The sequence below is a fragment of the Otolemur garnettii genome, unplaced genomic scaffold (assembly GCF_000181295.1).
Source record: "Otolemur garnettii isolate 467f Iridium unplaced genomic scaffold, OtoGar3 scaffold00011, whole genome shotgun sequence".
Taxonomy (NCBI): domain Eukaryota; kingdom Metazoa; phylum Chordata; class Mammalia; order Primates; family Galagidae; genus Otolemur; species Otolemur garnettii.
This window is the reverse complement of record NW_003852406.1, coordinates 25519730-25547491: the sequence shown is the minus strand read 5'-3', so window position 1 is coordinate 25547491 and position 27762 is coordinate 25519730. Positions and strand designations below refer to the sequence as shown.

Sequence of the window (27762 nt, the reverse complement as noted above, 5' to 3'; positions counted from 1 at the left end):
TCTACTCCCTGTTCCCATCACTGATAACTGCTGAAGTCAGGAAATCTCATTAGAATTTGCCACCTCACAGTGCTCAGGCAGGTCGACCTACTTAGCAGCTTAGTCTACTATTTTTTGCCTGATTATTGTGACAGGAAGAAATAAAACCTTCATTCCCAAAGACCAAAAAAAACAAACAAAACCCAACCTACAAATTTAGTGTTCAATAGATCTTCCCAATACCTACAGAAAACAGGATGGAGGAACAAATGACCCTGGGCAGTGGATATAAGTATTGATTCAGAAACCTAATGAGAATAAGTCACATCAAGGACTTTGTACATGGAATTGTCATAGGTACCTAAAAAGACTCTCAAAGCGAAATAGGAATAAATGCCAAGAGTAATAACATCCACTACACCTTAGGGTTTTGTGTGCTTCACACATTCTTAATAAAGTACACCAGAGATAACATTTCCAAACCAAACATTAGTTTAAGATACAGAAAAAAATTAAGCTAATGTTTTTATACACCACATTTAATTTAGCAATAGATACTGTTACATGAAACAAGAGTCTTCAAAACCAATAGTCAAAGAAATAGATTTATTATTGCATAATATGCTCAGGAATTTGGAAGTATTTACTGCACACAGCAGAATGTGAGAATGGATGCCGCTCTGTGTTTCTGTGATTTACTTGTGGCTTCCATCTGCCTCTCTACTCCGTACAACTGTTTCTCTCCACCTTCGTTCTTGGGTCTCCCTGCAGAAATAAGGGGACAATCTAAAGAAATTAACTCTCAAGCATGCCCCTGAAAAGAGCCTCTGTTCTCTGAACACCGACAGTATTACTATTTATAGCATATTGTATAGTTTACAAATCTATTTTATATACAGCAGAGCAGATATTATTATTATTATTCCCTTTTTACTACTGAGGGTACTGAGGATAGGAATAGCTGAATATTTTGCTTAAAGTCAAACTTCATGGTACCTGGGACATTAAAGTAAGAAACCTGACAGTCTAACAAGTAACTTGGTACTAGTGGTAAAATGATAGTGGTGGATGATAACCCACACAATAAATATCTCTAAGTCCATACTGATATAGTCAAATGAATATATAAACAAATAAGGGAAAATGGCCCTTGATTATAGTGAATTCCAATTTTTAATAATAAATGCAGACAGAATGATAGAAACAGAAAATCACTATTTGGCAAACACCAAAGAAATAACTGTTGGAAGCAAGAATCTTCAATATGGCTAAAATTAGTGGGCAAGAGTATAGTGAGAAACAAGATATCTGCATACTTCAGAATATCTCCCAACAAGATACTTACTACTCACAAAGGGAAAAAGAGTAACTATAAGGGAGAAAGCTGACACATACCATCTTAACCACGTGATCAAAGTTAACATTAACAATAAGAAGACACTGTTGGCTGGCATTCTTCCTTTCTTTCTTTGGGAGGCCATGCCATTCTGTTGCTCCTTCCCTCCCCTCATCTCCTCTTCTTTTGCTCCCTGCTCTCTTTTTTCTCTCTGTCTCATCTCTTCCCCCCACTCTCTTCCCTTTCTCTAATATAAAATAAACTTATACTTTTATATTAAAAAAAGGCATTATCAGTATCATACACCTCCTAGGATAACGAACTGAGAAAGACCAAACATCTCTTCTGTCTTTCAGAGACACTCTAAAAAATAACTGGCTAGTACTCAAGGTCATAAAAATAAAGACTGCAAAACTATACCAGACTGGAGGAATCCAAGAAGACATAAAAACTAAATGCAATATGGAATTCTGGGTTAGATCTATGCTATTTTTGCAACTGTCTTAAGTCTAAAATTATTTCTAAATAAAAAGTATTTTTAAAAATGTTGGTATTAATACTTAAAATCTAAATCACATCATCCAGAAATGCATTTTGTTTCAAGTCTACAGGTTTTACCTCCTGAATCTTATCTCTTCTGAAAGATTAAACATTCCCAAATATTAGATTCCTTTAAAGATTTAAAAAGGAGAATTTAGATGAGATCGGGCGCATTCAGGGTGGTATGGCCATAGACTAAAAAGAGTTTAAGTAGATAGTCAAAGTAAAATCTGCTTATTTCTCCTTCATTAATAATTAGTGATATAAAATGACAACTTTTCTCCAATAATGATAAAAGATTTGCTATGTTAAAAGAATCCAAATAAAGCCTATCCAATTGAAGCTAGCATAGACTTGAATAATGTGAGAGAAATATACCAAAGCCTTTTAAAAAGACTATAAATTCTATAACCCAGTGGTTCTCAACCTTCCTGATGCCACAATGTATTTTCATTGTTAAAAAGGGGTTGCAACCCACAGGTTGAGAACTGCTGCACCTCTTTACAAGAGAAGGGATCTAGGAGCCTGGCTGATTACTATGAAATGACTAAGCTTCTCATGCCATGTAATTTGATAAGAAGCTAAACAGGGAAATAATAAATTAAACTAAGACTTATTTTGTTGCAGTCAAAATAAGAAGCAGGGAAGCTTTTTTTTTTTTTAAAGATTGGCACCACAGAATATTTAAGACTATGATATTTGCAATGTTTGCTTTTGGGTCAAGACATGAATGATACAGTTTATCAGAGGTAATCAGTGAGTTACACATGGAGGCAAACTTGCAGCGAACCCAACATGAATCAACCAGAATTAACCCCAAAGAAGCACTTTCTTCTTCCAAATGACAAATCTAGTAAACTAAATGGGAGCTCTAAAAATAAAGACATAGTCTACAGAATCTGGCAACTCTAATATGTCTAACTCTAATATGTTAGGAAATGAAAAAAGGGAGGAGGAAAAAGGCACTTGGGATTTAAATGTCAAAATTACGCTCCATGTGAGTAGTTAGTACCCTTTCAAAAGCATTTATTTCCAAGTTATGACTCACGATAGAAGAGATGAGAAAGAGAAGAAATGAAATGGTCAATATTATTGGCTTCACGTACTTAAGATTTTCATACAAAATAGAAGCTCTTTAAAAAATTATTGTCAAGAATGAGCCCCTAATTAAAGAAGGACAAAAAATACACATAAAGGTCACAATGTAAGTACAAGAGAACAAAAGCATAATTATAGTTTTAAAAGCAAAGCAGGCTAAGTAGGCCCTTAAATTTCCTATCAGAGCTATTACTGTACCAGGGAAGCTAGATATACACTCAGACTTTCCACAGGCTTAGGTCAAAGAGCATCATTTTAGCTACCCAATTAGCCTCCTTTGTCTGATCCACTATAGTAAGTGAATTATTTATATCTACATAAATGTTCCTGATTCATATTGGGATATCTTAGCCCATGGACAGCATACCAGCCAACTTCAAAAGCATAACTTCATCTGTGACACCAGGAACAACCAAACCTCATAGAAAGTCACAAAACTTTGTTACTCTATGGTAAGAAAAGGTACATTTTGGGTGAGGGGGAAGAGGGCATGGGGAAGATACGTAGAGCATTTTAATTATAAAAAAGTGAAGGAAAGAAAAGAGAAGATCAGAAAAATAGTCATGAAGATTTTAGACTTCCAGGTAGGAAAACACCTTGAACAGAGGCTTTTCACTCACACCCTCCTCCCGCTGAAATTAAAATGCCAACACAAATACGAAACCGGGGAGAACTACACTAGTACTGAAAACCAGGGATGGATGCCACTCATGACAAAAGTGTTGAAGAATTTATGCAAGATGTGGTCAGACATGTCTGGATGGAAGGAAGACACCAGGAGGCAACTAGAACTTGCCTTCCTGAGACAGGCGCGCTGTGACTCAAGGCAGAGACACTGCAGAAACACCACTCCCAGGGGGACAAGGACTAGGGAAGAGGAAGCCACAGGAAAAAAAGAAGAAACCCTCCATCTGGAACTGGTTTAACAACTATGACCTAAGATGTGCGCTGTAGTATACAAAACAATAATCTAGGGAATCCAAAGAATTTCTCTTAGAAACAATGAGAAGTGGTCCTAAGAATGTGGACAAATAACTACAGTATATACTTCATATCATGGCTATCAAAATTCTGATTGGTCATAGGAGAGAGGAGAGTCAGCTCCCTGCTAGGACAAGCTCTCAGTCTACTGGACCAATGAACAGAAATGTGAATGTGCATCAGCCAGGTCTCTTATGTAATATTTGAAAGGAAAAATCTATTCGTGTCCAAGGACAGTCAGGTTATTACAAATGAATCCACCTTCAGATCTCTACAAAAGAGACATCTCCATGTATGAGGATAAAGAAAATTAAAAATTGAGAATGAGTAGTAAGAGGAAAAAGAAAAGGAGAAAAAAGAAAAAGAGAAAGCAGTAAGGGTCTAAGCAATGAAAATGGCAGAGGAAGAGAATATAGTTTGGAAAACAAAACTGGAAATAAAAGTACACGTTAATTAAAATGGCACTGGATAAGATTAAATAAATTTAGAAAAACGCAGAGTCTTTGAAACAATAGATTAAAGATCAGATACTAAGAAACCTGAGTTTTGGCTAAGAGTAACATAGAAATAAGTAGAGCATTTGAAGAAATAAGAAAATAAGAAAGGGGGGGGGGGAAGTAAAAATTACATTGAAAATAACCCAATAGAAAAATAAGCAGAAGACTGCAAAAGGCCCTTCATAGAAGATGATATCCAGATGGCTGCAAATATGAGAAAAAGGGCTTGACCTCATTAGCAATTAGGAAATGTAAATTAAAACCATAATAAGTGGCTCGGCGCCTATGGCTCAAATGGCTAAGGCGCCAGCCAAATACACCTGAGCTGGGCGGGTTCGAATCCAGCCTGGGCCTGCCAAACAACTATGGCTGCAACCAAAAAATAGCCAGGCATTATGGCAGGCACCTGTAGTCCCAGCTACTTGGGAGGCTGAGGCAGTATAATCTCTTGAGCCCAGGAGTTGGAGGTTGCTGTGAGCTGTGATGCCACAGTACTCTACCCAGGGCAACAGCTTGAGGCTCTGTCTCAAAAACGAACAAACAAAAAAAACATAATAAGCTATCTCTACACACCCGCCAAAATGGCTAAAACAGAAATACCAATAATATATTGCCAAGAATGTGGAGAACTCTCATACATTACTTGCATGAATGTAAACTGGGAATAACAACTTGGGAAACTCTTTGGCAGTGTCTCCCAAAGCTGAACACAGGCATACTTTACAACTTTGCCCCCCAAAGTGTGCAGAATCAGGAGTTTGGTAGAAATGCAAAAGCTCAGGCTAAATCCCGAAGCTGCTGCTTCACAATCCGCGTTTTAACAAAAGCCCCAGTAATTCATATGTGCATTAAAGTTTGAGATGCACTGTCCTATCACTCATTCCACTTAAAACTCATCCATTCCACTCCTAGTTATATGCTCAACAAAAATACATACAAGTGTTCACCAAAAGTGTGGTTCTGTATACCACAGCAGCACTATTTGTGATAGCTAAAAACTGGAAATTACTCAAACACTCATCAATAATACAATGGATAATTGTGATGTATTCACAAAATGAGAATCTGGAAAAGCCCCATCAATGTCAGAACGAGTGAAAGAAGACATCGAAGAGTCTTAGTATTATTCATCTTGCACAAAGCACAAAAACAGAGAAAACGAATCTAGGTTATTAGAAGTAAGAGCTGGGGCTAGCCTTTAGGAGAGGGGGGTGTATCCTCACTGACAGGGAACATGAGTGAGGGATACTTAGAACTGTTCTCTTCCTTAAGCCGGCAATAAGCATATAAAAAAACGTGCTTTTTTAGTCATCCAGAGAATGAGAATTAAGTGACAATGACACAGGACTAAACACTACAATGACTAAAATTACAAAGACTGATCATATCACTGTTAGCAAGAATAGGGAGCAACTTGAATGGTCAAAGCTGATGGAAAAGCAAAATCATACAATCGCTTAGAAAAACAGTAAAGAAGTTTCTCACACATAAATACACACTGTGCAACCCAGCTATTCTACTCTTAGATAGTACTCCAAACAACTTTTTTTTTCTTTTTTTGAGACAAAGTCTCACTTTGTTACCCTTGGTAGAGTGCCATAGAGTCACAGTTCACAGCAACTTTGACCTCTTGGGCTTAAGCAATTTTCTTGCCTCAGCCTCCCAAGTAGCTGCCACAATACCCAGCGATTTTGTTGTTGTTGTAGTTGTCATTATTGTTTGGCAGGCCCAGGCCAGGTTCGAACCCACCAGCCCCAATGTATGTGGCCAGTGCCCTAGCCACTGAGCTACAGGCGCCAAGCCTCCCCCTCAAAATTAAGATCACACACAGAGATTTATATATAAACATTCACAGTACTTTTATTTATAATTGCTCCAAACTAGAAATAACCCAAATATCCATCAACAGGTTAATAGATGAACAAATTGTTGTACGTCCATAAAATGAAATGCTAATCAACAAAAGAAAGAATATGATACACTTGACATTGTGGACAATTCTCAAAAACCTCATGCTGAGTTAAAGAAGCCAGACACAGGTGGCGCCTGTATTTCAAGGGGCAGGGCGCCAGCCACATACTCCAAGGGGGGCAGATTTGAACCCAGCCTGGGCCAGCAAAAACAATAATGACAACCGCAACAAAAAATATGGCCAGGTGTTGTGGTAGGCGCCTGTAGCCCCAGCTACTTGGGAGGCTGAGGCAAGAGAATCACTTAAGCCCAAGATTGGAGGCTGCTGTGAGCTGTGATGCTACAGCCACTCTATGGAGGGTGACAAAGTGAGACTCTGTCTCCAAAAAAAAAAAAAAACCCAGACACAAAAGAGCCCATATAATTCCATTTATATCAGTTTCTAGCAAAGGCAAAACTAATCTGTAGTATCAGAAAGCAGAGTAGACAGAAAGTGGCTGTCTGGAAATGAAGGTAGGTAGGCATGAGGGAACTTGGGGGCTAAGAAAAATGTTTCAAATTATGATTATGGTGTTGTATATATGTATCAATATTCAGTGAACTCAACAAGTATATATGAATTATACTCTAAAATTCATTTATTTTAAAGCCAATGGCAGAAAAGCCTGATTTCAATATACACGAATTTAATATTCTTAGACGACAGAGATAATGCCAACACCAACAACGAAACTTCAGCATCCAAACAGAAAATGTTAAGGATGCTGTGTGGATTTCCAAAATGCTGAAAAGCTTGATGACAAGATTTTCACAGACACTTGAACACCGACAACTTTCTATCTTTGAAAATGACACAGAGGTGAATCCAATGCTTGTAAACATTGGATTCAGAAGCTGTTAATATAAATTCTTCTGGAATGGAGACTTAAGGCCCAAGTATACAGGGACCATGTCCTAGCAAAAAGTGAGCTTTTCCAGATCCCGTTTAAAACCAGTGTTGCCAGAAAATGAAGTTAAAAGCTATGCTGAGATTCACTGTATCTATTCCAGCCATGATGTGATTGCTTTGCTTATAAGACTCCACTTCTTTTATCAATTACGCAAGAAACCTCAACTCTGCTGCTTAAGTGTACTTTCTCCTTGCATCACCTGAAATGCTGTAGTTGACATCAAAAGTAAGATTGGCACAGACAGATACACTGCCACCTACACTACAGTTGGAAGGAGTGTTGGGAGGGCAAATGAGGAAACTGATGCATGAGGAAGCCTGGGTGGAGATCAGAGAGATTAGACCAGGTGAGTGAGTTCTTTTTCCAGAGTAGTTGTTAAAAGTGGAATTCACAGACTCTACTATGGTCTGAACTGTCCCCCAAAATTCTTATGTTGAAACTTAATCACTAATGTAATAGGATTCACAGGTGGATGGGGCCTTTAAGAGGGGATCAAGTCATGACAAAAGAACCATCATAAATGGGATCAGGGCCCACATAAAAGCTCTTGAGGGAGTGGGTTCACTCTCTTCTGATTTTCCACCATGTGAAAACACAGAGTTCCTTCCCTCCAAAAGATAACAACAACAAGGTACCATCTTGGAAGCAGGGAGCAGCTCTCACCCAACACCACTCCTGCTGGCACCTTGATCTGGATATTCCAGCCTCCAGAATTGTGAAAAATAAATCTCTATTGTTTATTTTATTATAGCAGCACAAACTAAGATAGAAATTGGTACTGAGAGTGGGTCTGTTGCTATAACAAATACCTGAAAACATGAAAGCAGCTTTGGATTGGGTAACAGGTACCACAGTTTTAAAGCTAATACTGGGGAAAGCTTAGATTGCTGTGAACAGAGGATTAATGCTGATTCTGGGGAGAGCTCAGAAAAAGAGAACTATAAAGAAAGCCCCAGTCTTAGAGATTATCTGAGTGGTTGTGAATGGAATCTTGGTAGAAATATACCACAGTAAAGGCTGTTCAATGAGGTCTTTGATGAAATAGGTAATATCATTTTGGAAACTAGACCTCTGAAGCTGCCACATCCATCACAGGCCCGTCGTGCCAGAGCCCAGGACAGTCTTGAGTCCCTGCTCTCTGCATTCTGGAGCAGTGCTCCTTGGCTGCTCCAACCGTGGCTCAAGTGGGTCCCAGTGCAGCTCTGGCAACCGCTTCAGAGGACAAGTTACAAACTTTGGCAGCAAGCACATAAGGTGTACAAGCTTTGGAGGCATGTCTACCTCTACTTAGATCAAAAGATACCTCAGAGAGCCTTGGGCACTAAGGCAGAAGGCCACAGGGCAGGGCTGCTATAGAGAGTCCCCACCAAGGCAATGCCTAACACAGTCATGGAAACAGAGTCACTGCAAAGAGTCCCCACTAGAACAATAACTAGTGAAGGCACAGGAGTAGGGCCACCCCTGAGACCTCACGATTACAAAGCCACTAGGGTATGATCCCAGCCTAGGAGAGCTGCAGGCACCCAACTTGTGAGAAGCTACTGTGGGAGCTGTGCCCAGCAAAGCTGTGAGGGTGGGGGCCTAACCTCCACCCCACAGTGTATCCAGAAGGCAGGACATTGAGTCAAGGAAGATTATTCTCAAGCCTCAAGACTTAATGAAGTTTGCCTCATTGGATTTTGGACTTTCTTGGGACCTATTATTTCTTTCTTTTTGACTATTTCTTCCTTATTGGAATGGTAACACCTATTCTATGCCTGTCCCACCGTGGTATTTTGGAAGAATATTACTTGTTTGATTTCACAGGCTCACAGCTGAGGGTTATTTGACTCAAGATGAATTTTTGCCTTGAGTCTCACCCATATCTGATTTAGATGAGACTCTAGACTCCACACTTCTGAGTTGATGCTAGAACTAGTTAGGACATTTAACTATTGATTGCTTATAAATTACCCAATCTGTGATACTTTGCTATAGCAGCACAGACTAAGACCCCCTCCCTCTGACAAGTTGAGCCCAATAGTGAGTTAAAAGAGGAAAGGTAAGGCTTTTCACATACAGGTTCCCAAAGTGAGCTGAAAAATCCAGGAGGAGAGATATGGGAGGTGTGGCGGAGGGCTTTCGTATGCTTCACAAGTATTACATAAGAGTTGAAGTTTACTAGATGTGGGACTGCATAAATGGAGAATAGTAAAATGCTCTAACTCTTGTTAACCTAACTCACTCTATAGGAGAGACAGCAAAACACACACCAGTGAAACTAAATTGATGCTAATGGTTGTTAAAGAGAGAGAGGAAGAGAAAGGGGTGATAAAGTTATGAAGAGCTCTGTCTTCCTTAGTCTGCCCTGAAAAAGTGACCAAAGAAAAGACTGGTTTTAATTGACAGAATTTAACTGTGTAAATAACTTGAAGTTTGTACTTTTTTAGAAAATTCTGAAGTTGAGACCAATTTGGATATTTTTAAATTATCTAGGTTAAAATCGCTGTTAGAAGGTTTCAGAGTTCAATTAGGAATGTAATACTTTCACTGGTAAATAGAAAGACAAGTCCTTCTGGAAGAGTATTTGGGCTGGGTGTGAAACAAAACAAAACTCTATGGACCCCATCATTTACAGGATGACCCATGTTTCCCAAGCAAACAAAATTAAAATTGTCTCCAGACCATTTAACTTCTGTGTTTCAGGCATAATTTTATTTAGGTAAATTATGTCTTAATTTTATTTAAGACACCCATGCTGGGTCTGACCCAACTGAAATAAAAAGGGGTGCCTGGAAATAGAGGCTACAGTCTTGGAAAATAACTTTTCCCATTTGGATATCTTTAGAACCTTGAATTAAGACATTGTCTTCTATAACTTCTAGGTTGGAAAGGGAGATGCTGATAAAAGGTGGATCTTTGAGACTTATAAAGAGAATTATTTTTAAATCTGGAGACATCTCAAGAGGAGGATATTTCTCCAAAAAGTGAATTCCATTTTTTTAAGGGTTTGTGATATGAGAAAAGATGGTAGCCCACTGAAGGGTAAGTCCATGTTACCAGGAGCCCGAGTTCTAGGAGAGGGGAAGCCAAGGAGGACTAAGCACGAAGCAGAGATGCAGGAGGAGCCTGACACTTAAGAGTGACTGGAAAGAGGGCACAGCAAGGCAGAGCTCTGCACCCCAGAAAAGCCACACTGCCAAGAGCCCACCTAAAAGGGCTCAAGTGCTATCTATACCTAGACTAAGCTGAAAGAAGAAACTGGACTAGAGAAGATCACCTGAGACATCACCCCCCACCCCCCACCCCCCACAGCTACATTCCCTAGTTAACGTGTGTGCGCACCGGGGGTGGGGGGGGATTATAGCTTAAGTAAAGACAATCCTACAACTCAAAAACCCCTCAGTTAGAAAATTCAATAGGCAGTCTGTATCATGATGGGATGAGGCAGCTATAGTGGGCCCATGGGAGCTAGAGTCCCATGCTAAGAGCCACATGGAGGGCACTAGGTTAGATTCAGACCCAGGCAGTGTCCCAGGCCTTGAGCTGTTGGGCAGAGGACACTCCAGGATTCCCTCCAACTAGCAAGGTCTGCCGCCTTAGAGTCTTCTCCAGACTGTTCATGGATATGCCATCTAGCCCAGCTAGATCACACTGATCAAAGGCCACCAGAATATCCCTGGAATTGAGAAGGGTGAACTCATGAAAAGATTCTTGTCTTTGGAAATGGCCAACCAGAAGCAGCAGCTAAAAAATCAAGCAAGAAAAGTTGAAGCCAGAGGACACCCGATCCCTGGAGGCTTAAACTGTTGCCTTGACTAGCAAGGTCTGAAATTATGAAGAACACATGCAGAAATAGCTAAAGGACAAAGTCCACAAAAGCTACTGCTGAGAAGCATTAACAGAGGACAAAGATGCCTAAAAACCTCCATGAGACTAGCTATGACATCTCTGAAGACAAGCAGGGAGTGGGGGGTGGGCACACCCTACCCCACTGTATTAGGGCACAGCCTGCCTCTTCCTGACCAAGACGCTTTCTGTAGTTTCCTAGGAGGCTCAAAAGCTGAAGCAGCAAAAAAAGGGTCTTAAAAATTGGAGGGCTCAAAAATAAGAACAGAGGAACCCAGAGAGCTGTTCCAAAACCTGACCAGAAATACTCACAGAAAATTGATAAATTCTGTTAATTTTTTTAAAAAGAAAATGGAATAGACATTTCTCCAAAGATATACAAATGAGCAGAGAGCACAAAAGATGCTCAATCTCATTAATTATGAGAAAAGCAAATCAAAACCACTGTGAGTTACCACTTCACACCTGTTAAGATGGATACTATCGAAAAACCAGAAAAGACAGGCACTGGCAAGGATATGCAGAAACTGGACCCCTTGTGCTCTGATGGTCGGAAAGTAAAATGGTAGATGCTCTGTGGAAAACAATATGGCAATTCCTCAAAGACTTAAAAATAGAATTACCATATGATTCAGCATTTCTACTTACGGGTACATACCCAAAAGAATTAAAAGTAGGGTTTCAAAGAGTTTGTCCTCTTTGTACACTCATGTTCATTACGGCATTTACAAAAGGCAAGACGTGGAAGCAACCGAAGTGTCCACTGGTAGATAAACAGGTAAACAAAATGTGGTCTATCCATACAGCAGAATGTTATTTAGCTTAAAAAGGAAGGAAACTCTAACACATGCTACAGCCTGGATGAACCTTGCTGACATTGTGCTAAGTGAAACAAACTAGCCACAAAGAAATAAATACTGTATGATTCACCCACATGAGGTACTTAACAGCAGTCAAATTCATAGAGGCAGAAAGTAGAATGGTGATTACCAAGAGCTGGGGAAGAGGGAATGGGACAGTTACTGTTTAATGGGTAAAGAATTTTAGTTTTGCAAGATGTAGAGTTCTAGAGATGGATGGTGGTGATGGTGATTCACAATGTGAATATACTAAATATCACTGACATCTATACTTAAAAATGGTTTTAAGATGATAAATTTTATGTGTATTTACCACAATTAGAAAAAAAATTTTAAAAGCTCTACATGGGCAATGGAGAATGTGTTCAAAATGCTATGATTGGAAAGGGGAAGCCAGTTGAGATCAAGTCCAAGGTAGACTGAGGGTGGGCCACTAAGATATCTCAGCCTTCTTGCTATACCAACCTTCTGACACCAGCAACAACAGAACAGGCTAGCGGCAGGTCTGCAAAAAGCCCTCTGGCAGTGACATCCCTAGAAGCATGCAGATGCCAAATGAACAAGCAAAACAGAAACCTGTGCTATTACCAGACACCATGCATTAAGTTCCCATGGTCCTCACAGGGAGTAGCAATCCAGAGACCTGGAAAGTTTAGGGGAAATTAAATGCAAATAGCTTCCCAGGACTACGCAGAAAGCCCAAAGGTGTGTCCATCAGTTTTGATTTTTGCATAAACATATCACACATGGAGCTGTTAGTGGGCCCTCACCATCAGTTTCCATGAAAGAAATGATTTTTTTTTTAAAGAGGGGTTGTACAGCTTCCACAAAACTTTGAGTATAAATATAGCACCATTTTAATACATGCCAGCAATTGAATTCTTATACTAAGAAGTGGCTAAAACTTTCCATGACCATCCTGTCGCTACCTTTTATGAGACAAATTCTAAAAATATAGCGACCCAGATTAGTGTGAGAAAGTATGTAAATGCAATACCAACATAAAATCACAAAGAATTGTGTTATGATCCAAATCAAATGTGCTGCTCTTCTGTGTGTTGGCTCTTGAGGAACCCCAAACACTGTGAATAAGTTGTGTGAACGGAGGAAAAGTATTCTTTAATTTAGAAGGTAAAGTGTCTTTTAAATACATATTCTTATTTTTATCACTCTACACGTGTGCATAATTTTTTTTTTTTTTTTTTTTTTTTTTTGGGAAACACAGTCTCACTCTGTTGTACTGGGTAAAGTTTGGTGGCATCATATCTCACAGCAACCTCAAACTCTTGGGCTCAAGTGATCCTTTTGCCTTCCAAGTATCCAGGACTATAGATACCCACCACAATGCCCGGCTAGTTTTTTTTTCATTATTAGTAGAAATGGGGTCTTGCTTTTGCTCAGGTTGGTCTCAAACTCCTGAGCTCAGGCAATCCCCCTGGCTCAGCCTCCCAGAATGCTAGGTTTTACAGGTGTGAGCTACCACACCTGGCCCAAATTTTGTAAAAATAATTCTACAAAAAATGGATGATCCAGTAAGAACTGAATATTCTTAAAATGTGTACATATTAATAGAACTGAAGAAAAGAAAAATTATCTTAGCAGATACAGAAAAGCATTCAACAAAATCAACCCTATTCATTATTTAAAACTCTCAAACCACAGCAAAGAAAACAATCAGCAAAATCAAAGGGAAATCTATAAAATTGGAAAAATATTTGTAAACTGTAATTCTGGTGAAAGGTTAATATCTAAAACATATAAGTAATTCAACAACTTTGTAGAGCAAAAATTAAAAAACCAGGTGGTGCCCATAGCTCAGTCGGCAGGGCACCGGCCATATATACCAAGGATGGTGGGTTCGAACCTGGCCATGGCCAGCTAGAACAACAATGACAACTGCAACAAAAAAAGAAAAACAGCCAGGCATTGCTGCAGGTCCCTGTAGTCCCAGGTGGGGGTGGGGAGGGGACTACAGGGACCTGCAGCAATAGAGGCTGAGGCAAGAAACAGAATCGCTTAAGTTTAAGAGTTGGAAGTTGCTGTGAGCTGTGACCCTATGGCACTCTACCAAGGGCAACAGCTTGAAACTCTGTCTCAAAAAAAAAAAAAAAAAAATGATAAAGCAATTAAAAATTGGCAAAGGACCTGAATGGACATTTTTCTAAAGACAACATAAAAATGACCAGTAGATATATGAAAAAGTGTTCAACATTACTAATCATCAGGGATATGCAAATCCATATGAGGAGACATCACCTCACACTTTTCAGGATGGCTAAGAAAAGGTAACAAGTATTGGCAAGGATGTGGAGAAAAGGGAACTCTCATATACTGTTGGTAGGGATGTAAACTGGTACAGCCATTATAGAAAACAGTATGGAACTTCCTCAAAAATTTAAAAATAGAACTACCATATGAGCCAATAATTTCACTTCTGGATGTATATCCAAAGGAAATTAAATCAGTATTTCAAAAAAATATCTGTGGCCAGGCATGGTGGCTCATGCCTGTAATCCTAGCACTCTGGGAGGCCAAGGTGGGTGACTGCCCTGAGCTCAGAGGTTCGAGACCAGCCTGAGCCAGAAGTGAGACCTTGTTTCTACAAAAGAGAGCAGGGCGTTGTATGTAGTCCCAGCTACTCGGGAGGCTGAGGCAAGAGAATCGTGTAAGCTCAAGAGTTGGAGGTTGCTGTGACCTGTGACACCATGGCACTCTACTGAGGGCTACAAAGTGAGACTCTGTCTCAATCAATCAAATAAATAAGGAAAAAAAATGATATCTGTACTCCATATTTACTGTAGCATTATTCACAACAGCTAAAATATGGAAACAACCTAAGCATCCATCACTAGATGAATGGATAAAGAAATGGTGATACACACACATACACAACAGAGTGCTGGCCTCAAAAATGAAGGAATTCTGCCATTTTCTGCAACATGGATGCAGAGTTGGAGGTTGCTGTGAGCTGTGATGTCAATGCACCCTATAGAAGGTAACAAAGTGAGACTCTGTCTCAAAAAAAATCAACTGTATTTCTAAACACTGGTATTTAACTATTAGATACTGAAAAATTTTAAATTCTATTTACAATAACATAAAAAATACCTGTGGATAAATTTAGCAAAGTATGTGCAAGACCTGTGCTATGGAAAGTATAAGACACTGATGAGAGAAATTAAAGAAGATATAAATAAATGGAGAGCTATTTTTATCTCACAAGTTGGAAGATGGAAAGTCAGTTCTCCCCAAATTGATTTAAAGATTCAAAGTAGTCCCATCCAAACTCTAGCAGTTTTCTTGTAAAAGAGGTAATCTAAAATTTACATGGAAATGCAAATGACCTAGAAGACCCAAAACAGATTTGAAAAAACAGAGGAATTATACTACCTAATTTCAAAAATTACAACAAAGTAGAAGTGAAGACAGCATGTTATTGGAATAAGGATAGACATATAGGTCAACAGAACAGAAAAGAAAGTCAAGAAACAGGCAGGTACGGTGGCTCAAGCCCATAATCCTAGCACTTTGGGAGGCCAAGACATAAAGATTGCTTGTGGACAGGAGTTTGAGACCAGCCTGGGCAATACAGTGAGCCCCTATCTTTAAAAATAAAAAAAGTATTAAAACTTAGTCCGGCATGGTGGCATACAACTGTACTCCTAGCTACTCAGGAGGCTAAGGTAGGAGAATTGCTCAAGCCTAGGAGTTCAAGGCTTCAGTGAGCTATGTTTGTGCCTCTGCACTCCAGCCTGGATGACAGAGTGAGACCATATACCTGTATTTTTTAATTAAAAATTTAAAAACATAAAGTCAAGAAATAAACCAACATGTACTTTGAAAATTGACTTTCAATGAAGATGCCAAGGTAATTCAATGAGGAGGAAAAGCTGATTTTTTTCAATAAGTGGTGCTAAAACAATTGATATCTATGTACAAAGAAAACTCCAAACTTAACTTTCACCACATATTAAAAATGTAATGGTTCCTGAATTAAATTCACTAAGATCCATTATTATATTCTATAATATAATAATTTTATCAATACCACATTGCTTTAACTGTGGAAAAAAAGGGACTCTATGCAGAATAAAAATATTATTATTATTAAACAAGACTAAAAAATGTATAATGAACCCCAGGCCTAAATGTAAGAGCTAACACTATAAAACTTCTAGAAGAAAAGATAGAAAAATCTTTGCTATCCAGGAGATAATAATTTCTTAAATAGCATACAAAAAGGATGAACCAGCCTGGGCAACAGTGAGATCCCATCTCTCAAAAAAATCCTAGCTACTTGGAGAGCCCAGAAGTTTGAGGTCACAGTGAACTATGATGATACAAGCAAGGCCTTGTCTCAAAATAAAAAAAGATAAAAAACAAAACAAAATGGATGAACCATAGAAAAAAACGGTGGACCACAAAAACTTAAACTTCTGCTCTTCAAAAGACACTAAGCCATAAACTGGGAGAAATGTTTGCAGAACATATTTTTGATAAAAGAGCTGTAACCAGAATAAGAACTCTTATAATTTAAATAGAAGATGACCAGCAACTTGATTAAAAGTAATTAAAAGACACAAACTAATACTTCGTCCATCAGATATCCAAATGTCAAACACATAAGATGCTCAACATCAGTAGTCACTAAAAAAAGTGGATCAAAACCATCATGAGATCTTACTACCCTCACTCGGATAGTTAAAAAGTACCTAGTGTTGGTTAGGATGTAGAACGTCTGGAACCTTATATATTGCTTATGGGAATGCAACTTTGGAAAACAGTTTTGTGTTTTTTTATAAAGTTAAACACAGACATACCATCTGACTCAGCAGTTCCTCTATGGGCATTTACTGAAGTGAAAACACATGGCTATACAAAGGCTTGTATATAAAAGTTCACCAGTGTTATTCATAATAGCCAAAACATGGAAACAACCCAAATGTCCATCAGTAGTTGAATGGATAAGCAAATTAGGTTTCTCCACACAATTAAATACTGTTGAGTTGGCGAGTAACAAAAAGAAACTAACTACTTCCTGATAACACATAACAACATGGATGAATCTCAGAATCGTTATGCTAAGTGGAAGAAGCCAGATGCAAAAGACTACATATCGTATGTTTCTAATACCTGCTTTCTAGGAAAGGCAAGATATAGTAAGGTAACATGTATGTTAATTACCTAGATTTAGTCATTCCACAATGTATATATTCTTCAAAGAATGTTGTACACAGTACATACATACAATTTTATCTGTCAATTCAAAAATAAATAAAAGTTAATTAAGAAAAAAGAGAAGGCAAGAAACTATAGTGATGGAAAGCAGATCAGTGGTGTTACGTGCTGGGGTGGGGAGAGGAGGGACTGACTACAAAGGGGCACAAGGAAACTTCCCACGTTAATTAAAATGTTCTGTATCGTGATTATGGTGGTGGTTACATGGGTATACATATTTATCCAATTGGGACCAGTTACAGTGGCTCACACCTGTAATTCCAGCACTTTGGGAGTCCTAGGTGGAAGGGTCACTTGAAGACAAGAGTTTAAGACGAGCTTGAACTACATAGCAAGACCCTGTCTAACACATCAAATTGAACCCTCAAAATTAGTGAATTTTCTTATGTAAATTATACCTCAATAAAAGTGACTTATGAGGTATAATTTTATAAAAGTATTACAAACTTCAGAATTAAAAACATTAATATCTATATTATATATGTACAGTCACGTATCACTTAAAAACAGGGATAGGTTCTGAGAAATGTGTCATTAGACAATTTCATCCCGCAAACTTCATAGAGTGTACTTACACAAACTTGGATGGGTACCTGCTACACACCCAGGCTGTATGGTATAGTCCATGCTCTGGGCTACAAACCTATATAGAATGTTACTGCACTGAATACTACAGGTGACTGTAACACAATGCTAAGTATTTGTGAATCTAAATGTATCTAAATATAAAAAAGGTATAATAAAAATATGATAAAAGATAAAAAATGAGATGAATTGAAACACATTCTTGTTAGTAAAGTATGACAAGAATGGAAGAGCAAGTATCTGATGTACTCAATACAAATACAAAACCAGCAGATCAACTAATACATGCCCACTCAGAGAAAAACTCGATTCAAGTTGGGGGTGGGGAGATGCGCAGGGGGAAGAGGGAGGGCCATTGTGATGCTCCCACCAAATGGGCACAATGTAAAGGTATATGGCACACCTCCTAGGTGCAGGACACAACTGCAACTGGGATCTTACCTAACAATCCAAACATTGTAACCTAATCATCTTGTACCTTCATATTAATCTGAAATTTAAAAAATAAAATAAAATAAATGAAAAATATAAAAAAGGTACATCTGTCTTGAGAACATGAATGGAGCTTGCAGAACTAGACGCTGCTCTGAGTGAGTCAGTGAGTGAATGTGAAGACCTAGGACACTACTGTACACTACTGTAGACTTTGTAAATTGTGCACTTAGGCCTCATTAATTTATAAAAATATTTGTCTGTCTTCAACAATAAATTAACCTTGGCGTACTATAACATTTCTACTTCATAAACTTCTAAATTTTTTAAAACTCTTTTTGACTCTTTTGCAATAACACTTAGCTTAAAACACACATATGGTATAAAAATATTTTTCTTTTTTCTTTTTTTTTTTTTGAGGCAGAGTCTCCAGCTGTTGCCCTTGGTAGAGTGCTGTGATGTCACAGCTCACAGCAACCTCAGACTCTTGGGCTTAAGCAATTCTCTTGTCTCAGCCTCCCAAGTAGCTGGGACTACAAGCACCCGCCCACAAAGTCTGGCTATATTTTTTTTGGTGTAGTTGTTATTATTGGTTTTAGCAGGCCTGGGCCAGGTTCAAACCCACCAGCCCCAGTGTACATGGCCAGCACCCTACCCACTGAGCTACAGGTGCTGCCCTAAAAATATTTTTCTTTTTTTTTTGACTTGTTAAATGTTTTTGTTAAAAACTATGACACAGGCCTGGCGCAGTGGCTCATGCTTGTAATCCCAGCACTCTGGGAGGCTGACATAGTGGAATTATTTGAGCTAAGGAGTTCAAGGCCAGCCTTAGCAAGCAAGACCTCCTCTCTACAAAAAATAGAAGAATTAGCTGGGCTTTGTGGCAGGTGCCTGGTAGTCCCAGCTACTCAGGCGGTTGAGGCAGGAGGATAGCTTGAGCCCAGGAGTTTCAGGGCTGCCGTGAGCTCTGATGACACCACTGCACTCTAGCCAGGGCCACAAGAGGGAGACCCTGCCAAAAATAAAAATAATAAAAAGGAAAGAAAGAAGCCAAGTGCAGTGGCTCATCCTAGCACTCTGGGAGGCCAAGGCAGGTGGCTTGCTTGAGAACAGCCTGAGCAAGAGTGAGACTCCATCTCTACTGAAAATAGAAAAACTAGCTGGGTGTTGTGGTGGGTACCTGCAGTCCCAGTTACTTGGGAGGTTGAGGCAGGAGGATCACCTAAGCCCAGGAGTTTCAGGGTTGTTGTGAGCTATGACAACAACACTGTACTCTAGCCCAGTGACAGATTCCAATACCTTATCATTCTTACACACACACAAAACACTAAGTCACAAACACACACATTAGCCCAAGCCTACACAGTGTCAGGATTTCAAGGTGTCACTAGGTGATAGGAACCCTTTGGCTCCATCAAAACCTTATGGGGGGAAAAAAACTCTTACAGGACCACCGTCACATATGCCATCCCCACTAATGGAACATCAGGAGGCACATGTGCAATATGCTCCAACTTGTAGACTTACCGTCGTATTTCTCAGTAGTGGGTACGGTGGAATTTGATAAATTTGTTTTTATACCTATAAGTGCAAAATCATTCTAGGGATGAGACAAAGAAGCTTCTACCCATTTGTCAGCACATCTAGCACTGATGCAAAAAGATAAATCACAGATAAAGCATGGGGTGGTCCCCATGCCTGAGGAAGTCAACCTGTATTAATAGCACCATTCAGAAAAACCCGCGATACTGCCGGGAGAACTGACTGTGCACGCTAGGCGTCCCTCCGTCTACTGTCTGAGGTACTCTTTGTTAGCAACTGAAGAAACCTTATCTCTTGCAAATGATGCAGACCCTGACAGTGACAGATAAAGCAAAACAGTACAACTTGTGCTGCAGTTTGAAGTCACAAGGAACACAAACATGACTTTGTAGGTGACCTCACATTCAATGATAACGCTATGTTTCACTGAAGTGGAAAAATGAATCATTACAGTACGCACATGTGGGATCCTGCCATCCTATCATAATAGAACATGGAAGGGAGTCACCAAAAATTAATGTCTTTTAAATGTATTTGACCTATTTGTTTACTGCTGTTTCTCCCACTAGAATAATATGGATTTTTATCTTTGCTGTTCACTGCTGTATCACTAGCATCACCAAAAGTGTCTAGCATATGTATCGCTCAATACATATTTGCTAAATTATGCCTATGCAGATATTCAGTATATTTTTATGTGAATTTGGATCTGTGTAGACATCCACAGCTAAATGATATTACATTAATATTTCCTTTCTTGTACAATTTCTTTGATTGGAAGTAAACAATTATCTTATTTCTTAATTCATTTTGTTTCCATATAACAAATTAAAGCTACATTTTCAAGTCAGGTGATTCTTATTTCTTCATTCCAAATTTTCCGGAAGTGTATACATATTCAGAAAAAAGAACATGTGCATCTTTATAAATCTAGAGTTTTGTGGCAGGCTCTATCAATAATAGCATACTTTTTGTTTTCTTTTAGCTATTTCCTCAAATCCCTATGCATATGCTATTTTCCCTGTTTGGAAACCCCCCCATGCTCAGGTTTATAAATCAAGCCTATCTTCAACTCAGAAGAACATAGAACATGTAAGGGAGTCTCACCAATTAAGAATCCTTTATCATACCTAGGTCTATTTCGACTCCCAACAAAATCCTAAACCCCTTTAGGTCCACAATATTCGGTATATTTCTTTCTTTCTTTCTTTTTATTATTTTTTTTTCGAGACAGAATCTAAGTCACCCTTGGTAGACTGCCGTGTTGTCACAGCTGCTCACAGCAATCTCTAACTCCTGGGCTTAAGCGATTCTCTTGCCTCAGCCTCCCATGTAGCTGAGACTACAGGTGCCCGCCACAACGCCCAGATATTTTTTTGATTGTAGTTGTCATTTTTGTTTGGCAGGCCTGGCTTGGGCTCGAGCTCGCCACCTTTGGTGTATGTGGCTGGCACCATAGCCACTGAGCTATATCCACCAAGCCAATATTCAGTACATTTCTGTATTTCCCACTGTTAGAGCACATAATCTGTTGACCTTGATAAATTTCAGTGAGAATGAAGAAGTTCAAGGACACAATTCATGTAAAGCTAAGAGTATAAAGAAATATTTGCATATTAAACTATTACACACAAAACCTACCAGTAGTGTCTGTCCTTGGGAAATGAAGAAATGACCTGATATAACTATGGTGAGAACAAGATACCCAGATTCTTCATTGGAGTCAAAGACCTTGAAAAAAAGAAAGAGAAATATGTAAAAGACAATACATTTCTATAATATTGCTAAATGTATAATACTGATAACCAAACTATTTGCCCATATTGGTCTTCCTACCATGAATGTTCCCTTTTACTTAATCTCTAGATAATAGCACCTTCAAGTTTCTCTGTATTTTAAAAGCCTAGCCATTAATTAGCCTATCAACATATACATATTTTAAAGACAAAATTAAAAACCAGTATTCTGAAACAGAAAGAAAATCAGATTAAGAATCAAGAGATGAGTCTTGAGCCAACCACTTTTCAGTTACAATTTAACTCTCTGAGCCTCAATGTCCTTTCTTAAAGTGGAAATAATGCCTTACTTACAGGGCTGCTGTGAGACTTCAAGTCCAAGTTTCCTCAGCCATATAACCCATTTCTCATAATCCCCCAAGCCTATGCTTTCCTTTGGATGAGCTTATTTTGTCAACGTCACTCTTAAAACACAGTGCCACAAACTTATCATACCCCCTCTCAGTGTAGTCTAATTATCTCAATTATCTCCCATACTTGCAACAGTGCAGCCTTCAATCACGCTAATCTTTTGAGGGGCGGTCCCACTGAGGTCTGATCTTCAGTTGATAAAACTTGTGAAACTTCACCACCTATGTTGGTAGATTGTACTTTCTCTTCCTTTATCTTGAACCTCAATGACCTTAGCCTTAATCACTCTTATCTTGTATCTTATTAGAGTTCATCTAATTGAAGCACTTAAAGCCAAATGACAGGGAGGACACACTGATACATATATAGGAGTGGGACTGGGTCTTAATCTATAGATTCATCTATATAGATGGCTTTAATATCATTACCAAGTATTGTAGAGGGAACACTCATAAATCATAAGAACTCATATACTCACCTTAATGCTCAAAGTTCAAAATAACTAACACAGACTTAATTCAGCTTAGGTCTATTTTCATAAGGTTACCACATTGTATTGAGAAATACTCTATCTTAGAGTTTCAAATGTGAGGTTTGGAGTTTTAATGTTATATTTTAAACTTATTTTTAAATTTTAGATATCTTACTGAGTTCTAATTAATTTTAAATTCCAAACTTAAAGATCAAATAACATTTTAGATGTCAAGGGAGACAGCTTACCAAGCCCTGCACTAGCTCCTTCCATGGTTAAAACTCTGCCTCCTCCCCCTTATTCAGGACGTGGTCCTTTACACAACACTCTTCCCACCATATTTTAAATGGATTATTTTGTATGTCTTATGACCACTTTGAACCAGATGAAAAGTCCAAAACTAGAGTCTGGTCAATAAATTCTTTGGAAAGCAATATGTTAACATGACAATTTTTTTTTTAAGAAATTGAACATGTCTACCAAAGAGTATCCAAAACATAAACGTACAGCTCAGTGAATGATGACAAAGCAAATACATCATCATTGCTCCCATGAGGAAATTGAACATTACAAGTCTTCTAGAAGGTTCCCTAGTGTTGTCTTCCAATCAGAAGACATTTGTTATCCAAGATAACAAATAAGTAAATATAAAGTAACCTGCTCCCTCCTCCCCTAAAATAATCTTCATCCTGACCTTTGGCACCATAATTCAATTTTTATGAGTGAAATCATCCAGAAAGCATTATGTTTGGCTTCAATTGTGTTACATGTACATTCGTTTTCATTACTGTATAATACCATACTATGATGATACCACAATTTCTATTCTTTGGTGGGGGGAGTGGTGGTGAATATTTCTTCCCAGTTTAGGGCTACTACAAATAATGCTGTTATAAATATTCTTATTTATGTCTCTTGTTGGATAGAAATACAGTATTACAAGGATTTGAATTCTTCCCAGATTTTATAATTTTATAACTTTTTCAAGTGACAGCCTATGACTTCCAGGAGAATCCTAGTTTAGACTTCTTACCTGCCCTCTAAATTATGGCATCTAATTGTTCAGTGAACATCTCCATGTAAATGTATAAACAGTCCCTAACGTGAACTTCTACCCTTCTCATTCATTATTCATTCAATATTTACAAAGCACCTGCCACGTGGCTAGGCTGTTGTAGGCATTTGATTCCCACAGTTTTCTTACATCAGAAAATAATTCTATCCTTCCACTTCTTTAGGCTAAAACCAAGGAATTATTCCCAACTCCTCTTCTCCTTTTCTCATACCCATATCTAAGCCATCAGTGAATCCTTCATGTCTGCCTTCAAAATATCCAGAATCTAACCACCTCTTATAGGTCTCACTTGAGTTATGCATGTGTCACCACTCTAGCTGGATTTGGATCATAATAAACAATCTCCTAACTGGTTTCTCCATTTTTTTGTTCTTTCTTCTCGTCTCTAACATACAGTTTATTCTCAATATGGTTGCCAGAATGATCCTTTTAAAGTTAAGTCAGATCATGTCACTTCCAGCTCAGGGCCCTGCAGCAGCTGTCCATCTCTTTCAGAAACTCCTGCAAGGCACTCCACGTCTAGTCCTCCACAGCTTCTCTGCTCTCCTCCTCTACCACCCACTCCCTATGCACTCTGATCAGCCACACTGGCCCCATCGCTACTCTTGAACCCAATGGGCACACTGATGACTATAAACCTTGGGGCTCTTATCATTACTCTTCTATCTGAAATTCTCTCCTCTTGGATTTCCACATGACTCACTCCATCTTTATCAGGTCTTTGCTTAAATGTCATCTTTACAGATAAGACTTTTCTAACCATCATGCTGAAAACTCACTCAAACCAGACTACTTCTATTCTCTTCTCCAGTTTTCTTTTCTCCAGAGCTCTTACGACTTTTTTTCTTGTTACTTTATATTGCTTATTTGTTATCCATCTACCTTGAGCAGAATTTAAGCTCCAAGAAGATAGAGATTTTTTTCCCCTCATTTGGGTCACTGCTATACACTCAAATGCCTAGGATACTGCCTGGTACATTATAGGTACCCAATATTTTGTTGAATGGATAAATGAATATAAAAGTCCAGATAAATGCACCAGATTAAGATGCAAAATTTTCAAAGAAAATAAAGATGTTTTCAAAAAGAACTCACCAGCAGCAGAGCTGCCCTGAAAGAAATGTTAAAGGAAATTCTTTGGGCAGAAGGCAAATGATACCAGATGAAAACTGAGATCTCTACAAAGCAATAAAGAACTCTGGAAATATTAATGACATGGGTAAATATGTGTATGTAAGAATAGTATGTTAAGAATGTGTATGTATGTGTATGTAAGAATATGTAGTTAAGTATCTTTAAAAGAGAATTGGTAAGTGGGATTGTAAATAATATTCAATTAATCCAAAAGAGGGCAGGATCAAAATTTAAAAGGAATAAAGAACAGATGGTAAAAATACAAAACAAACAGCAACATGATACACTTAAACCTAATCCTATCAATCACATTACATGTATAAAAACATAGTTGAAATATCCCAATTAAAAGCAGAGGTTGTCAGATTAGATAAAAAGACAAGATGCAGCTCTATGTCTCCTACACTTGAAATATGAGAACATGAACAGGTTAAAAACCAAAAGATAAACAATACATATAACATGCAAATGCCAGTCAGAAGAAAGCTACAGTGACTATATTAACATCACATAAGAATATCAAAAAGTATAAAGAAGGTCATTTCATAATGATAACTGGGCAAATTAGTCAACGATCATCCTAAACATTTATACTTCCAATAATAAAGCTTGAAAACACATGAAACAATATCTGATAGGACTGTAAGGAGAAACAGACAAGTTCACAATCAGAGTCAGAGATTTTAATACGCCTCCTTCAATAACTGAGAACAAGTACATAGAGAATCAACAAGTATCCATTAGACTTGAATAACAATATCAACAAACATGACTGACAACAGTCACAGAATACTCTACCCAACAGTCTTCTCAAGTATGCACAGACTATTTACAAAGACCACATTCTGGGCCACAGGACAAGTTTTGGTAAATTCAGAAGTATATTCTCTGAGTACAATCAAATGAAATTAGAAATCAGTGACAGAAATACATCTGGAAAATCCTCCATATATTTTGAAACTATGTAACATACATCTAAGTAATCTATAAATAAGAAATGAAAAGGGAAATTAGGAAGCATTGTGGAAATGTATTTTACCATGTTAACATACTAAAAAAGAAAAGCCATACAAATCACCTTAACAGATGACAGAATGCAGGAAAAGCATTTGACAAAATCCAACATCCATTCCTGATTTTAAAACTCAGCAAACCAGTAATAGAAGGAACTTCTTCAAGCTGATAAAGGGCATTGATAAAAAACCTCTGGTTGATTTTACACTTTATGGTTAAAGACTAAAATCTTTCTCCCTAAGATAAGCAAAACAAGGTGTCCACTCTCCCCACTTCTATTTAGCTCTAAGCACTGTAATCAGACAGGAAAAAGAAATAAAAAGCATCCAGATGGGAAAAGAAGTAAAACTATCTACTCACAGATAACATGATTATCTATGTAGGAAATCCAAATGATTTTACTAGAACTAATATGAATTTTGGAAAGGGTGCAGAAAACATCAATAAATGAAAACCAGTTGTATTTATACTAGTAAAGAACTAGAACTTGAAATTTTAAAAGCATCAAATTTAAATAGCAGAAAAATATAAAATACTTAGGAATAAACATGACAAAAGAAGTGAAATATGAACACACTGAGGGCAGAACACACAAACATATGCAGACATATACTTTATCCATAGATGGGAGGTTTTTAAATTATCAAGATGGTGTGGTATGCAAAATAATGGTCCCCCAAATATTTCCATGTTCTAATACCTAGAACCTATGGATGTGTTCACATGCCAAAAGGAACTTTATATGTGTAATTAAGTTAAGGATTTTTGAAATGAGATTATCCTAGATTATCCAGGTGGACCTATTATAATCACAGGGGTCCTTATAAGGGAAAGAGTGAGGCAGAAAGAGGTCAGAGAAGGACAAGTAACTGCTGGCATAGATGACAGAAGGCAGGTGGCTAAGAATGCCACTGTTTCTACACGTTAGAGAAAGCAAGAAATGAATTCTTGAGTTTCCAGAAGGAATGCAGCCCTGATGACACCTTGACTTTAGCCATATGAAGCCCATTTCAAATATCTGATGTCTAGAACTATAAGCTAATAAATCTGGGTAGCTTTAAGTCACTGAGTTTGTGTTAGTTTGTTATAGCAGCAATAAGAAACTAGTACACATGTTAAACTAGTTCAACTCCCAGAGTTGAGAGATCAAATCTCAAATCAATCAAATTCTAAAATGCTAATTCTAAAATTCATATGGAAATCCAAGGCTTTGGAGAGACCATATACCAAGCATTAAAGCCAGTGAGTTAACAATAACAGTACCTGCTATATACTAATCCCTCTTACAAGTAGTTTAAGAAAAAAATATATAGAAGGAAAACCTCTGACCTTAAGCTTCATTCATTCATTCAGTCAACAAATATTTATTGAACACCTACTAGATGCCAATTATTCTAGATGTGATACATCATTGAACAGAAAGGTCCCTGCCCCAAACAGAGCTAACATGGGGCAGCCATGCAGAGCAAGGGTACATACAACAACAGAATTATTGACCTACCAAGGGTGGGCTCATGGGAGTTGTCTGCTCCAGACACAGGTAATAAAGGAATGCTTAGTCTGTAGAAAATTCATAAATAATAACACTAACAAATCAATGGGCTTTGCACTACCACCATGTACCAGCATTCTAAGCAATGTCAGTAATAAAATATTCCTTCCTAAAAAAATCTTTTGTTGGTCTAGGTCAGTGGTTCTCAACCTTCCTAATGCCACAACCCTTTAATACAGTTCCTCGTGTTGTGGTGACCCCCAACCATAAAATTATTTTCGTTGCTACTTCATAACTGTAATTTTGCTATTGTTATGAATCATAAATGTAAATATCTGATATACAGGATGTATTTTCACAGTAACAAAGGGGTCGCAACCCACAGGTTGAGAACCGGTGTTCTAGGTTCTAAATAATGACTGTAGTTAGTGCTGAATTATTTTGTTTTTTTTCCTGTAGAGACAGGATCTTGCTCTGTCACCCAGGGTAGAGTACAGTGAGCAATCATAGCTCATTGAAACCTTTACCTGGGCTCAAACAATCTCCTATCTCAGCCTCCCAAATAGATAAGGACTACAGATGTGCACCACTGTGCCTAGCTAATTATTTTTTATAGAAGTGGGGTCTTGCCATGTTGCCCAGGCTGGTCTT

General features: G+C 38.1%; 1 protein-coding gene across 2 annotated transcripts in view; it reads right to left on the bottom strand.

The window, feature by feature from the left end:
* The window catches only part of REC114 (REC114 meiotic recombination protein), a 94717-nt gene that overhangs the window by 48950 nt on the left and 18005 nt on the right, over positions 1-27762 (bottom strand). For both annotated transcript variants that reach the window (XM_003784487.2, XM_023509964.1), the window contains exon 2: positions 21419-21508. In XM_003784487.2, coding sequence (XP_003784535.1) covers positions 21419-21508 — 90 coding nt within the window. The remainder of the gene's footprint in view (positions 1-21418; positions 21509-27762) is intronic.